The sequence below is a fragment of the Engystomops pustulosus genome, chromosome 7, assembly GCF_040894005.1.
Source record: "Engystomops pustulosus chromosome 7, aEngPut4.maternal, whole genome shotgun sequence".
Lineage (NCBI taxonomy): Eukaryota > Metazoa > Chordata > Amphibia > Anura > Leptodactylidae > Engystomops > Engystomops pustulosus.
This window is the reverse complement of record NC_092417.1, coordinates 11,624,742-11,637,673: the sequence shown is the minus strand read 5'-3', so window position 1 is coordinate 11,637,673 and position 12,932 is coordinate 11,624,742. Positions and strand designations below refer to the sequence as shown.

The 12,932-nt window shown below is 50.3% G+C and overlaps 1 protein-coding gene across 3 annotated transcripts in view; it reads right to left on the bottom strand.

Annotated features, from left to right (window-relative positions):
• The window catches only part of LOC140069264 (NACHT, LRR and PYD domains-containing protein 3-like), a 49,357-nt gene that overhangs the window by 22,747 nt on the left and 13,678 nt on the right, over positions 1-12,932 (bottom strand). For all 3 annotated transcript variants that reach the window (XM_072114742.1, XM_072114744.1, XM_072114741.1), the window contains exon 6: positions 38-1,724. In XM_072114742.1, coding sequence (XP_071970843.1) covers positions 38-1,724 — 1,687 coding nt within the window. The remainder of the gene's footprint in view (positions 1-37; positions 1,725-12,932) is intronic.

Here is a 12,932-nt window from a genome sequence, read left to right as displayed (position 1 = left end):
AATTAAGAAAATGTATAATTTTTAATGAGTATTTTACCTCAAGGTCTGGATGTTGTATAATGCTGGTGCAAGTCTTTCTAACCCTTCAGTGTCTATGGAACATCTTGATAGTTCAAGCTCTTCTACTTTTGTGCAACTTTCCAAGATGAATGCTAACACTGTGCAGTCTAGTGCCGACATATTAACTCCAGAAAAGTCAAATGTTCTGTGTGATTTAAGTGATTCCAGCACTAAAAACTTGTTCCGGGATTCAAACAGATAGAAGAACGTCCTGAGAAGATGGCGCTTGTCTTTTATCTTTTGCTCTTCAGAAATGAAGTTATTCAGCCACATGATGACGTCTCTGGAGGCCTGAGCTGCTCGTGTGTCCAGGTATCCGGTTAGTAGTGACCTGGTGGTGGCATCTGATAGACCACACAGGAAGCGGAGGAACATCTCACCTCGTCCATCAGGATAGGATTTAGATTTATTTAGTGATTCCTGCAACTTCTCAGGAGAATAATCGGCATAATGCACAAAGGCAGAGAAGAATTCCTGAACAGTAATATGCAAGAAGGAATAGGACACAGGTTCCTCCGATTCCATCAGAAAACTTGATAAGAGCTTTGACTTATTGTCCACATGGAAAGACTCCAGATCCCGATCATCAAATATAATCCTGTGATTCATGACCCCATGTTCTGCCATCCATCCGATGGACTGCAGGAGCTTCTGGGCGCCACTTTTCTCCAGGCTGTGATTGGACAGGATGTTGGCGACAAATATGGCAAAGAGCTGGGTCACGGTTCTGGGTAATAATGAGACTTGCTGGTCACTACTTGTGGTCTGGAAGCTCCTGGATAATACTGTACAGATGATCCAGCAGTAGGACGGGAGGTAACAGAACGTGTACAATGTGTCATTCTGCCTCACATAGGTAAAAGCCTTTTCTGCCAGTTCAGGGTCATGGAAGAAATTCTCAAAGTAAATCTTTCTTTCTTCTGTAAAAAATCCAGTGATTTCTACCATTCGCTGGAAAACATTACAATCCATTGATGCCAGTCTGGTCGGGCGACTGGTCATCAGAACAGAACAACCTGTAAGAAGAGACTTTCTCACCAAACTGACCACAATGTGACCACAATGTTCCGGCTGTTTAGGGTCGGAGCACAAGTGACGTGATGTGAAATCCATTGTATGATTGCTTTCATCTAAACTATCAAATATAAAGAGAAGTTTCTCTGGATCCTGGAAGATGTTCCCGAGCTGCTGCCACAGATATGGGTAATGATGAAGGATCAGGGTCTCCAGACTAACCTTATCCCATTGGTTCAGTTCTCGGAATTTGAAGAAAAAGACAAAAGAGAATCTTTGATAGAGATCCCCCTTCACCCAGTCATAGACAATCTTCTGCATCAGCGTGGTCTTTCCTACACCGGGCACTCCGACCACCATCACCATACGTGGTACCAGTCTGGACCGATGGCACCAGCGGAACATCTTGTTGGGGGAAATATGTTGTAATTCATTAAGCTTTTCTTTTAAAAATTTCTCATGTTTTGCCCCGGTCTCTATGAGCTCATTCTCAGAGCGTTCCCTAAAGTGATCAGTGGAGACAATGATGAGGTTCACATAACGTGTGCAGAAGGGAAAACTCTCCCCCTCCATGTTAGATGTTGGAGGCTTGTATTCGGTAAGATTTTCATATTTTTCATATAAATGTTTCTTGTGATAGTTCTGTATCTCTACAAGCAAAAAAACAGAAAATAAAGGTGAATGTAAGAGGAAATAAAGCACAATGGTGGTTATTGTCATGCACTGGAGCATAGCCCCCTCCCCCCCCCCCTGCAGCACAGCCACCTCCGGAGGTGGCTGGCAGGATTTTACTTCTTCACCAGGTCCTACCACATGTGAAAAGTCGATGGCTTAAGTGAGTTTGGAGGTGGCAGAAAGGGGAAAATAAACACAAGTACTACCGATTCGCTAGCATATGCAATTATTTCAGGGCTTCTACGTCACTTTTGTAGCATAGATTAAAGACAGATTCTTTGGCACACACTTGAAGATTTGCTTGAATTTTCCTCTTTATTTTGCAGTGAAAAGATTTTTTCACAACATATTAGCCTTCACCTTTATATGACTTTACATGACAAACTAAGAAAGTAGATCAAAAAGTAGCACACGACGTTTCGGTCATCACGACCCTTGTCAAGTATGATCTATTTAGAGTGAAGAATATGTGGCGCTTAGGTGAGGCACCTCACGTAAGCGCCACATAATCTGTCTTTAATTATCACAATTGGACTGAGAACCCTATTCTTTGAGCACCACATCATTATTGAGAGTGCGGTACCTTCGCTATATACATTTTGTAGCATAGATGTCCTAAAAAATACCAACAATGGGCCAGATATAATTGTGTTGGTGCCAGTTTTTTGTCTTTCTTAGCACTATAAAGTGTCAGGCTTGCGGGATGTGGATCCGCTGGACCACTGCAGATGATGACTCAAGCCACTACCTGGGACCGGAGTCTAAGTGGTACCCGGTTTTCACCAGAGCCCGCCGCAAAGCGGGTTAGACAAGCTGCGGCGTGGTACCACCAGGTCGTTCCTCAGGCGTGACTTGTCTGCAGTGGCGGCCAAGGTTGAAGTACAGAAACAGCAGTCAAGCTCGGGGTCACAGTCCAGGCACAGGGTCAGGGCAGGCAGCAGAGATGCAACGTCAGAATCCAAACCGAGGTCAGCAACAGGAGGTCCAAGCAGAAGGGTACGGGAACACAGAACTACGACAGCAACACGGAGAGACACTGGAACACGGGAACACGGAGGTAGTCAGGCAACGCAGGAACACAGAGGGAGTCAGGCACGCAGGAGACACTAGAACGCAGGAAACACTGGAACGCAGGCAAATCGCAACAGAGCTTTCTCTAAGGCTGTGGGGCACAAAGATCCGGCAGGGCTTGCAGGAAGAGGCAGGCTTAAATAGATTTGGGCAATGTGGCCAGCGCCAATTAATGGCGCGCTGGCCCTTTAAATTTCCTAGAAGTGTCGCGCACGCCCTGAGACGCGGGACCGCGCGCACACGGAGCGAGGCCGGGACTCGGGAGCGGGGGAAGGTGAGAAGCGCTGGCGCGGCGCCTGCGGGGAGCGAGAGGCACGGGTGAGCCCGCGACCCGCGATGTGGGTTGCGGGTCCACCCGTGACAGTACCCCCCCCCTTCGGCCTCCCTCTCTTCTTGGGTTGAAGAAATCTCTGCAGAAGATCACGGTCCAGAATATTGTCCTCCGGCTCCCAAGACCTCTCTTCTGGACCGAACCCCTTCCAGTCGACTAAGAAGAACCGCTTCCCCCTTACTGTCTTCATATCGAGGATGTCTTTTACCTCATAGGTGTCGGTGGAGTCAGCCACAGGGGTAGGAGGAGGTACTTGCCGGGAGAAGCGGTTCAAGATGACAGGTTTGAGCAGGGAGACATGGAAGGAGTTCGGGATGCGCATGGTGGGAGGAAGGCGCAACTTGTAAGATACAGGATTGATACGGGTCAGGACCTCGAACGGACCCAAGAAACGAGGACCGAGCTTGTAACCAGGTATCTTCAGCCGAACGTACCTGGAAGATAACCAGACCTTGTCCCCAGGAGAGAAGACGGGAGGAGGTCTGCGTTTCTTGTCGGCCTGGATTTTAGTGCGAGCAGACGCCCGAAGTAGAGACAGACGAGTCTGTCTCCATACGGAGCTGAGGTCCTGCACCAATTCTTCTACCGCTGGAACATCCGAAGGAACTGAGAGAGGGAGTGGAGGGCGTGGAATTCTTCCATAGACAACAAAGAATGGAGCAGCACCAGCAGACTCAGAATCCAGAGAGTTGTAGGAGAACTCTGCCCAAAATTACGCAGATAGCAGCCCAAACTCTGGTTGACTCTCTCCACTTGACCATTGGATTGAGGGTGGTAGGCTGAAGAAAAGTCCAACTTCACCTGCAATTGGCCGCAGAGTGAGCGCCAGAAGCTGGAGACAAATTGAACTCCACGATCAGAGACAATGGGGCACATTTACTTACCCGGCCCATTCGCGATCCAGCGGCGCGTTCTCTGCACAGGATTCGGGTCCGGCTGGGATTTAAGATGGTAGTTCCTCCGCCGTCCACCAGGTGGCGCTGCAGCGCTGAAAATAATCTTAACGCCCCGGAATGCACCATCCCATAGAAGGTGAAGGTGAGCGCTCCCCAAGCGACACATTTTCGGTTTTTAAATGCAGCGGTTTTTCCGAATACGTCGGGTTTTCGTTCGGCCACGCCCCCCCGATTTCTGTCGCGCGCATGCCGGCCCCGATGCGCCACAATCCGATCGCGTGCGCCAAAAACCCGGGGCAATTCATGTACAAGCGGCGCAAATCGGAAATATTCGGGTAACACGTCGGGAAAACGCAAATCGGGCCCTTAGTAAATGACCCCCAATGTGCAGAGGAAGCCCATGTAGCCGGAATATATGTTGGAAGAAGAGACTGGCAAGACGTGGAGCAGACGGCAGACCTGGAAGAGGAACGAAATGAGACATCTCCGAAAACCGGTCTGTTACCACCCAGATGACAGTATTGCCCGAAGAAGATGGAAGATCCGTGACAAAGTCCATAGCCACGTGAGACCACGGGCGACTGGGTATCGGCAACGGAAGCAAGAGACCAGCCGGTTTTAGACGAGAAGGCTTATTTCGAGCACAGGAGGTGCAGGATCCCACAAAGTCCCGAACATCTTTGACCAAGTCAGGCCACCAGTAGTAGCGGGAGATGAGGGCCACGGAGCGTTGCACCCCAGGGTGCCCAGCCAGGCGGGAAGAATGTCCCCAAAACAAAATCCTCTTCCGCAGAGCAGGTCGGACATACGTCTTGCCAGGGGGAAGCTGCCGAAGATCCACAGGAGCGGCTGCAACCAACTGTTCCGGAGAGATGATATACTGAGGAACCGGCTCTTCTCCAACAACATCTGAGGCACGGGACAGGGCATCTGCTTTGATATTCTTCTCTGCTGGCCGGAAGTGGATCATCAGATTGAAGCGGGAGAAGAATAGAGACCAACGGGCTTGTCTAGGATTAAGACGTTGGGCAGTCTGGAGGTACGAAAGGTTCTTATGATCCGTATAAACACAGACTGGATAGCGAGCACCCTCCAAAAGATAACGCCATTCTTCCAGGGCAAGTTTGATTGCCAAAAGTTCCTTGTCACCAATAGAGTAGTTCTTCTCTGCAGGAGAAAAAGTTTTAGAAAAGAAACCGCACGTAAGGGTTCGGCCCCTGGGTCCTTTCTGGGTAAGGACAGCCCCTGCACCGACAGAAAATGCATCCACCTCCAAGATAAAAGGCTTCTCAGTATCAGGTCTAGAAAGGATCGGAGCTTTAGCAAAGGCGGACTTTAACTTTGCAAAGGCCTCTTCAGCCGCTGGAGGCCAAAGGCGTGGATTAGCGCCCTTCCTGGTGAGTGCCACGATGGGGGCAACAAGAGTAGAGAAATGAGGAATGAACTGACGATAGTAGTTTGCGAAGCCCAGGAATCTCTGAATGGCGCGAAGACCCTCTGGACGAGGCCACTGAAGAACGGCAGACAGCTTGGTAGGATCCATCTGGAGACCCCTGTCGGAAATGATGTAACCAAGAAAAGGTAGACTCCGTTGATGGAAGAGACATTTCTCGAGCTTAGCGTAGAGACAATTGGATCGAAGGCGGCCTAGGACTTGCTGTACGTGAGATTGATGAGTCTTGAGATCTGGAGAGAACACCAAGATGTCATCCAGGTAGACCACTACACACGTATACAGAAGGTCCCTGAAGATGTCATTGACAAACTCTTGGAAGACAGCTGGAGCATTGCATAATCCAAAAGGCATCACAAGGTATTCGAAGTGGCCATCTCGGGTGTTAAATGCTGTCTTCCATTCGTCGCCCTTGCGGATACGAATAAAGTTGTAGGCCCCGCGAAGATCCAACTTAGAGAAAATCTTGGAACCGCGCAGGCGATCAAACAGTTCAGTGATGAGTGGCAGAGGGTAGCGGTTTTTAACCGTGATCTTATTAAGTCCACGATAATCAATACAAGGACGCAAGGAGCTGTCCTTCTTAGTAACAAAGAAGAATCCTGCACCCGCAGGAGAGGAGGACTTCCGTATGAAACCTCTTTGCAAGTTCTCCTGGATATACTCTGACATAGCTGTGGTTTCAGGAACGGAAAGTGGATACACTCGACCTCTGGGAGGAGAAGTGCCCGGCAGTAACTCAATAGGGCAATCGTAGGGTCGATGCGGTGGCAAAGTCTCAGGCTGCTTTTTAGAGAAGACGTCAGAGAAATCCTGGTAACACGTGCGTAAACCCTCCAAAGGCTTCTTAGACAGAGAGGAGGACAATACAGGTACAGGCAGGGAAGCTCCCATACAGCGGGACCGGCACTCAGGACCCCAATGAAGTATCTCCCCAGTCATCCAATTGAGAACTGGAGCATGGAGCTGCAGCCACGGAAGACCCAACAGGATAGAGGATGTGGAGCGAGGTAGCACGTAAAAGGACAGTCTCTCTTTGTGTAACACTCCGACTTGCAAGGACAGAGGCTTGGTGCGGTACAAGACCGGGTCAGAGAGGATCTGGCCACTTACGGATGAGATGACCAACGGCTTCTCAAGGCGAACCACTGGGATGTGATGCCGGGAGACCAGAGCGCCATCCACGAAATTCCCTGCAGAGCCGGAGTCCAGGAATGCAGGGACTTGGATCTGGGGACTGGCGCCAACGCTGAGAAGCACCGGAATCAACAGACGTGGAGAAGCTTGACAGACACCTAGGGACGCTTCTCCCAAGAACCCTAGGTGCTGGCGTTTCCCGGACGCTGAGGACGGATTGGACAGGACCCGATGAAGTGCTCCGGACTAGCACAATAAAGACAAAGGTTACCCTGGCGCCTTCTGATGCGTTCCTGGGAGGAGAGTCTAGCTCTGTCCACCTCCATAGGCTCCTCTGCGGATGGTAAGACCTGAGGCTGGAGTGGTCTTTGGAAGACCGGGGCCAGGCGGGGAAGGCGTCGTGGACGGACTTGAGGTTGCTCGAAGCGTGATTCCTCCGCACGCTCTCTAAATCGCACGTCTATCCGAGTGGCCAAGGTGATGAGACCACTCAGAGTGGACGGAAGATCACGAGCAGCCAGAGCGTCTTTCACATGAGAGGCGAGACCCTTCTTAAAAGCGGCTGACAAGGCGGCGTCATTCCAGGCAAGTTCAGACGCCAAAGTACGGAACTGGACCGCATACTCTCCCACGGAGGAATTCCCCTGGCGCAAGTTCAATAAGGCAGACTCGGCGGAGGAGGCCCGAGCTGGTTCCTCAAACACGGCCCTAAATTCGGACACAAAGGCTGAGAGTCGCTTCTGTCCCACAGGGGTGTAGCCCAGGCCAGGGCTTTCCCGGAGAGAAGGCTGATTAAAAACGCCACCTTAGATCGTTCCGAAAAAAACTGGGTCGGCATAAGTTCAATATGCAGGGAACACCGAGTTAAAAAACTTCTGCACATCTTAGGATCTCCATCATATTTACTGGGCATGGACAAGAGCATCCTGGGTTCAACAGCAGGGAGAGGAGTCGTAGAAGTCGCTTGAGCAGCTTCCTGAACCTGTTGCGGTTGTTGGTTGGCCAATAGTTGCTGCAACATGGCAGTGACCTGCTCCAGCTGATCACGCTGCGCAGCAATCTGCCGGGATTGGTGGATCACAATAGTAGCGAGGTCAGGCTTGCTAGGAGACGGAACCTCGGCGGGATCCATGGCCGGATCTTACTGTCAGGCTTGCGGGATGTGGATCCGCTGGACCACTGCAGACGATGACTCAAGCCACTACCTGGGACCGGAGTCTAAGTGGTACCCGGTTTTCACCAGAGCCCGCCGCAAAGCGGGTTAGACAAGCTGCGGCGTGGTACCACCAGGTCGTTCCTCAGGCGTGACTTGTCTGCAGTGGCGGCCAAGGTTGAAGTACAGAAACAGCAGTCAAGCTCGGGGTCACAGTCCAGGCACAGGGTCAGGGCAGGCGGCAGAGATGCAACGTCAGAATCCAAACCGAGGTCAGCAACAGGAGGTCCAAGCAGAAGGGTACGGGAACACAGAACTACGACAGCAACACGGAGAGACACTGGAACACGGGAACACGGAGGTAGTCAGGCAACGCAGGAACACAGAGGGAGTCAGGCACGCAGGAGACACTAGAACGCAGGAAACACTGGAACGCAGGCAAATCGCAACAGAGCTTTCTCTAAGGCTGTGGGGCACAAAGATCCGGCAGGGCTTGCAGGAAGAGGCAGGCTTAAATAGATTTGGGCAATGTGGCCAGCGCCAATTAATGGCGCGCTGGCCCTTTAAATTTCCTAGAAGTGTCGCGCGCGCGCCCTGAGACGCGGGACCGCGCGCACACGGAGCGAGGCCGGGACTCGGGAGCGGGGGAAGGTGAGAAGCTCTGGCGCGGCGCCTGCGGGGAGCGAGAGGCACGGGTGAGCCCGCGACCCGCGATGTGGGTCGCGGATCCACCCGTGACATAAAGAACATGTATTTACGGTATAAAGGAGGAAGGTGATATCTTTTTACGAATTTTGGTAATTTTAGGCCCATGACTTGGGGACATAAAATTTACTGCTATGCTCTCCCACCCCCATATAACCTTCCCCAAAAAGGACGTACCAAGAACGTGGGTGGAAAGGCCACAGCGGCCTGCGTTTATTCCATAACAGAAATAACATTAAGAACATAAAACAATATCTTAAAGTGAAAATCACAATACATTTTATTCAATTTTACATTCAGCCTAGAAGGGATTCTAGAGGCTCAAGCCTCACTTGCCCCCAGATATTACTGCGCCTGATCGGGAAACCAGATTTGTAGACTTCAACACTTCCTTGGATTGTTGCCTCCAGGAATCCACATAGCTCTTTGTAAAGAACCAATTTGGGGACTGGACACCCCCATTATGCCAATTCACCCCTGTTAACTCCTACTTTGCCCCCAAGAACCCCCTCCTAACCCCGGCGCTGTGACAATCATCGGTAATCCTCCCCCGGTCCATCACAATTAGGGCGGGCAGGCAAATTGCTCTTCTCTCCCTAAACTCCTGTTACAGACTGACTACTCAAGCCACCCTACTCAAAATGGGTTTGGGTTCAAATGTTAACTAGGCTCTATAATATATAGAGTCTATATCATAACCCTGGGGCACAGGTAAGTCAATGGAATACTCTCCAGCACCTATGCCATCCGCAGTGCGATTCGGCAAGGGTGCACCCAGTCACTGTTGCTCTACAGCTCTGGCTCCAAGCATTGCCTGGCTAACACTATCAGAGTTGATGAGGTGATCTGTAGGATTCACTTTGGCAACGCTACTCATTAAATGTCCGTCTTTGCTGACTATCTTCTGTTGTACGTATCTGATCCCGAAGCTAGTCTGCCTGCTATGCTGGAGGAATTAGACCATTAGGAAGCAGTCTCTGATTTTAAAGTGAATGTATCCAAATCAGAGTAGCTTAATGTCAATCTGACTGATCAGGTGGTTTCTCCCTTTAAGATGGTTCAGGGGTTTTCTCAAATATGTGGGTTATCTCCTCTGACCCAACACAGATATACGATCAGAATTATACTCTTCTCCTTAATGTTATAGAGAAGGATCTGTCCTCATGGGCTACAATGGGAAGAATGAAGGTCCTCAAGATGGTTCTACTTACTAATTTCCTCTGCCAACTGCATAACATGTGTCAGGGCTGGGAGTCTGTGGACCCTCTGGACCACCGTGTGAAATGGTACTAACCGACACCTGGGACCGGGTTTTCACCAGAGCCTGCCGCAAAGCGGGATGGTCTTGCTGCGGCAGGGTACCACCAGGTCATTCCACAGGTGCGACTAGCCCGCGGTGGCTGCCAAGATAGTAATGCAGGAGTCTGTATCCGGGGTGATAGCGGGAAAACAGCACAAGAAGGCGCACTAGGACTCACATCAGGAATTGCAGGAGCTCGCACACAGATCAGGACCACAGCAACGGACTGGCACAAGAATCGGGAACACAGCAGCGGACTGGCACATGGATCAGGAACACAGGAACGGACTGGCACACAGGAACACAGGATACACAGGAATGCAGAGTGCACAGGAACGCAGGATACACAGAGGAGCTTTCTCTTCAGGGGATGGCTTGAAGATCCGACAAGGGTCACAGGAAGAGGCAGGCACTTATGGCAGGCCAGCGCCAATTATCGGTGTGCTGGCCATTTAAATCTTTCCGAGCTGGCGTGCGCGTGTCTCCTAGGCCGAGGCGCAGGAGCATGAGAGGCCGCCGCTGGAGCCAGGGAAGGTAAGATCTGCAGAGCTCCGGGAGCACACTGAAGGACACGGGTGCGCCTGCGATCCGAGACAGGGATCAAGGGAGCACCCATGGCAGTACTCCCCCCCCCCCCCCCCTTCAGCCTCCCCCTCATCTTCTTGGTCCCAAGAAACCTCTGTAGGAGAGTCCAATCCAAAATGTTCTCTTCGGGCTCCCAGGATCTCTCCTCAGGCCCGAATCCTTTCCAGTCTACGAGAAAGAACCACCGCTTACCCCTCAGAGGGAGTAGACAGCGGAAGAGGTGGGCAAGGAATAGGTCCATAGACAAAAAAGAACGGAGCCGAGCCAGTAGACCCTGAGTCCAGGGAATTGTAGGAGAACTCAGCCCAAGGTAGTAGGTCAGCCCAGTTGTCCTGACAGGCTCAGACGAAGTGACGGGGGTAGCAGCCCAAAGACTGGTTCACCCTCTCCACTTGACCATTTGACTGAGGGTAGTAGGCAGAAGAAAAGTCAAGGTTGACCTGCAGTTGGTTACACAAGGAACGCCAGAATCTTGACACAAACTAGACTTCTCGATCAGACACGATGTGTAGTGGAAGACCATGCAGCCAGATGATATGTTTGAAGAATATACTGGCAAGCTGTGGGGAAGACGGAAGACCTGGAAGAGGAACAGACCTGGGACATTTTTGAAAACTGGTCCGTGTCACCACCCAGATGGCAGTTCTGCCTGAAGAGACAGGCAGATACACAGAGGAGCTTTCTGAGGGGATGGCTTGGAGATCCGGCAAGGGTCACAGGAAGAGGCAGACACGTATGGCAGGCCAGCGCCAATTATCGGTGCGCTGGGCCTTTAAATCTTTGTGAGCCGTGCACGTGCCCTAGGAGATGGGGATGCACGCCGAGCCGCAGGAGCATGAGAGGCCGCCGCTGGAGCCAGGGAAGGTAAGATCTGCAGAGCTCCAGGGGCACACTGAGGGACACGGGTGCGCCCACGATCCGAGACAGGGATCACAGGAGCACCCGTGACAACATGTCTAACTGGTTTATTGTGGGGGGCTGTGGAGACCTCGGTTGGTGTTCACTACACTCTCCAGACCAAGGGGGAGTTGGGGTGGGCATTTTTCACTTTACCATGACACTATAACAATAACACAAATCCTCAGGGTGTGTCCACAGTTTTTCCAGTTTTCCTCCTCTTTTTTTTTTATTCACTCTTGGTTTCGACATCAAAAACTGCATCTGAAAAACTGAATGTGTGGACCCACCCTCAGTCTCCTACGTGGGGTTATTGATAAGTAGTGGGTTGGAATAGAGTTCAGTTTTTCAGGTGCAGTTTTTGAAGCCAAAAGCAGGTGTGGATCATAATGGGTTGAGACAAATAATTTAAAGGTGCTGCTCCTCCTCCTACTTTTACTCCATTCCAGGTTTGGGCATCAAAAACGGCATGTGAAAAACTGAACGTGAGACTGCACCCATGAGGCTTCATGGAGACTGTGAGCATTGTTACTATATATTATATATATATATATATATATATATATATATATATATATATATATATGATGTAAGGGAAGGACAGTGAACCCTAATTCTGAGCCCCCAAACTGTCCCTGGCTGCTTACTGGGTCCACGCTAAACAGTGGCCAGCTACTGCGTTCCCTCCAGGGGTAGATTAAGACTGCCATGGGCCAAGTCTGGAACCACTTCCTACAAATGGTGCTGGAATCAGGATTCCTGGTTTCAATCTACAGTTTCAGGACATTTGGAGGATCATCAAAGGTCCTGAAACGGCTTTTGTATACATGTGTATTGAGAGCATGAACAAAATTATGAGGATTTCATGGCTGAGGGCCTCTTTGGTATAACATTTAGTGGGTGGTTTGGGTGGCCATGTGTGTCCTAAAAGGCCTGGACCCCGGGCTACAGCCCAAACTGCCTATATTATAATCCACTGCTGGTTCCCTCCCTGTGCCATAGTAGAAACATGTAACAAATAAACAAAAAACAGAAAGGGAAGGTAAACAATCTGGGTCACAACTAAGAGCATATAAAGTACAAAATCCAATAATCAGGAGAATAGTCAGGAACGTATGCAATATCGATAAACCAAAATCCAATAATCGGGAGAATAGTCAGGAACGTATTCAAAATCGATAAACCAAAATCCAATAATCGGGAGAATAGTCAGGAACGTATCCAATATAGATAAACCAAAATCCAATAATCGGGAGAATAGTCAGGAACATAGCCAATATCGATAAACCAAAATCCAATAATCGGGAGAATAGTCAGGAACATAGCCAATATCGATAAACCAAAATCCAATAATCGGGAGAATAGTCATGGGACGTAGCCAATATCGATAAACCAAAAGACCGAGCAAGCAGCAGAATGAGCACAGACAGAAAGCCAGCAGACAAACTGTTTGACCAGCAGCAAGGGAAGATGGTGCACACAGGGTTTACATCAGAGCGCTCCAGGTGAGAGAGGCAGGGCTCTGATGGTGTGAAGGCCTTAACCATTGGTGGTTCAGAGCAAGGATTACAGAGAACCAGCAGTCCGACAAATAGATCGCTGTTGAGACTGCCGACTGAAAAGCACCAGATAGAATTCAGCGCTTTCTCAGCCTG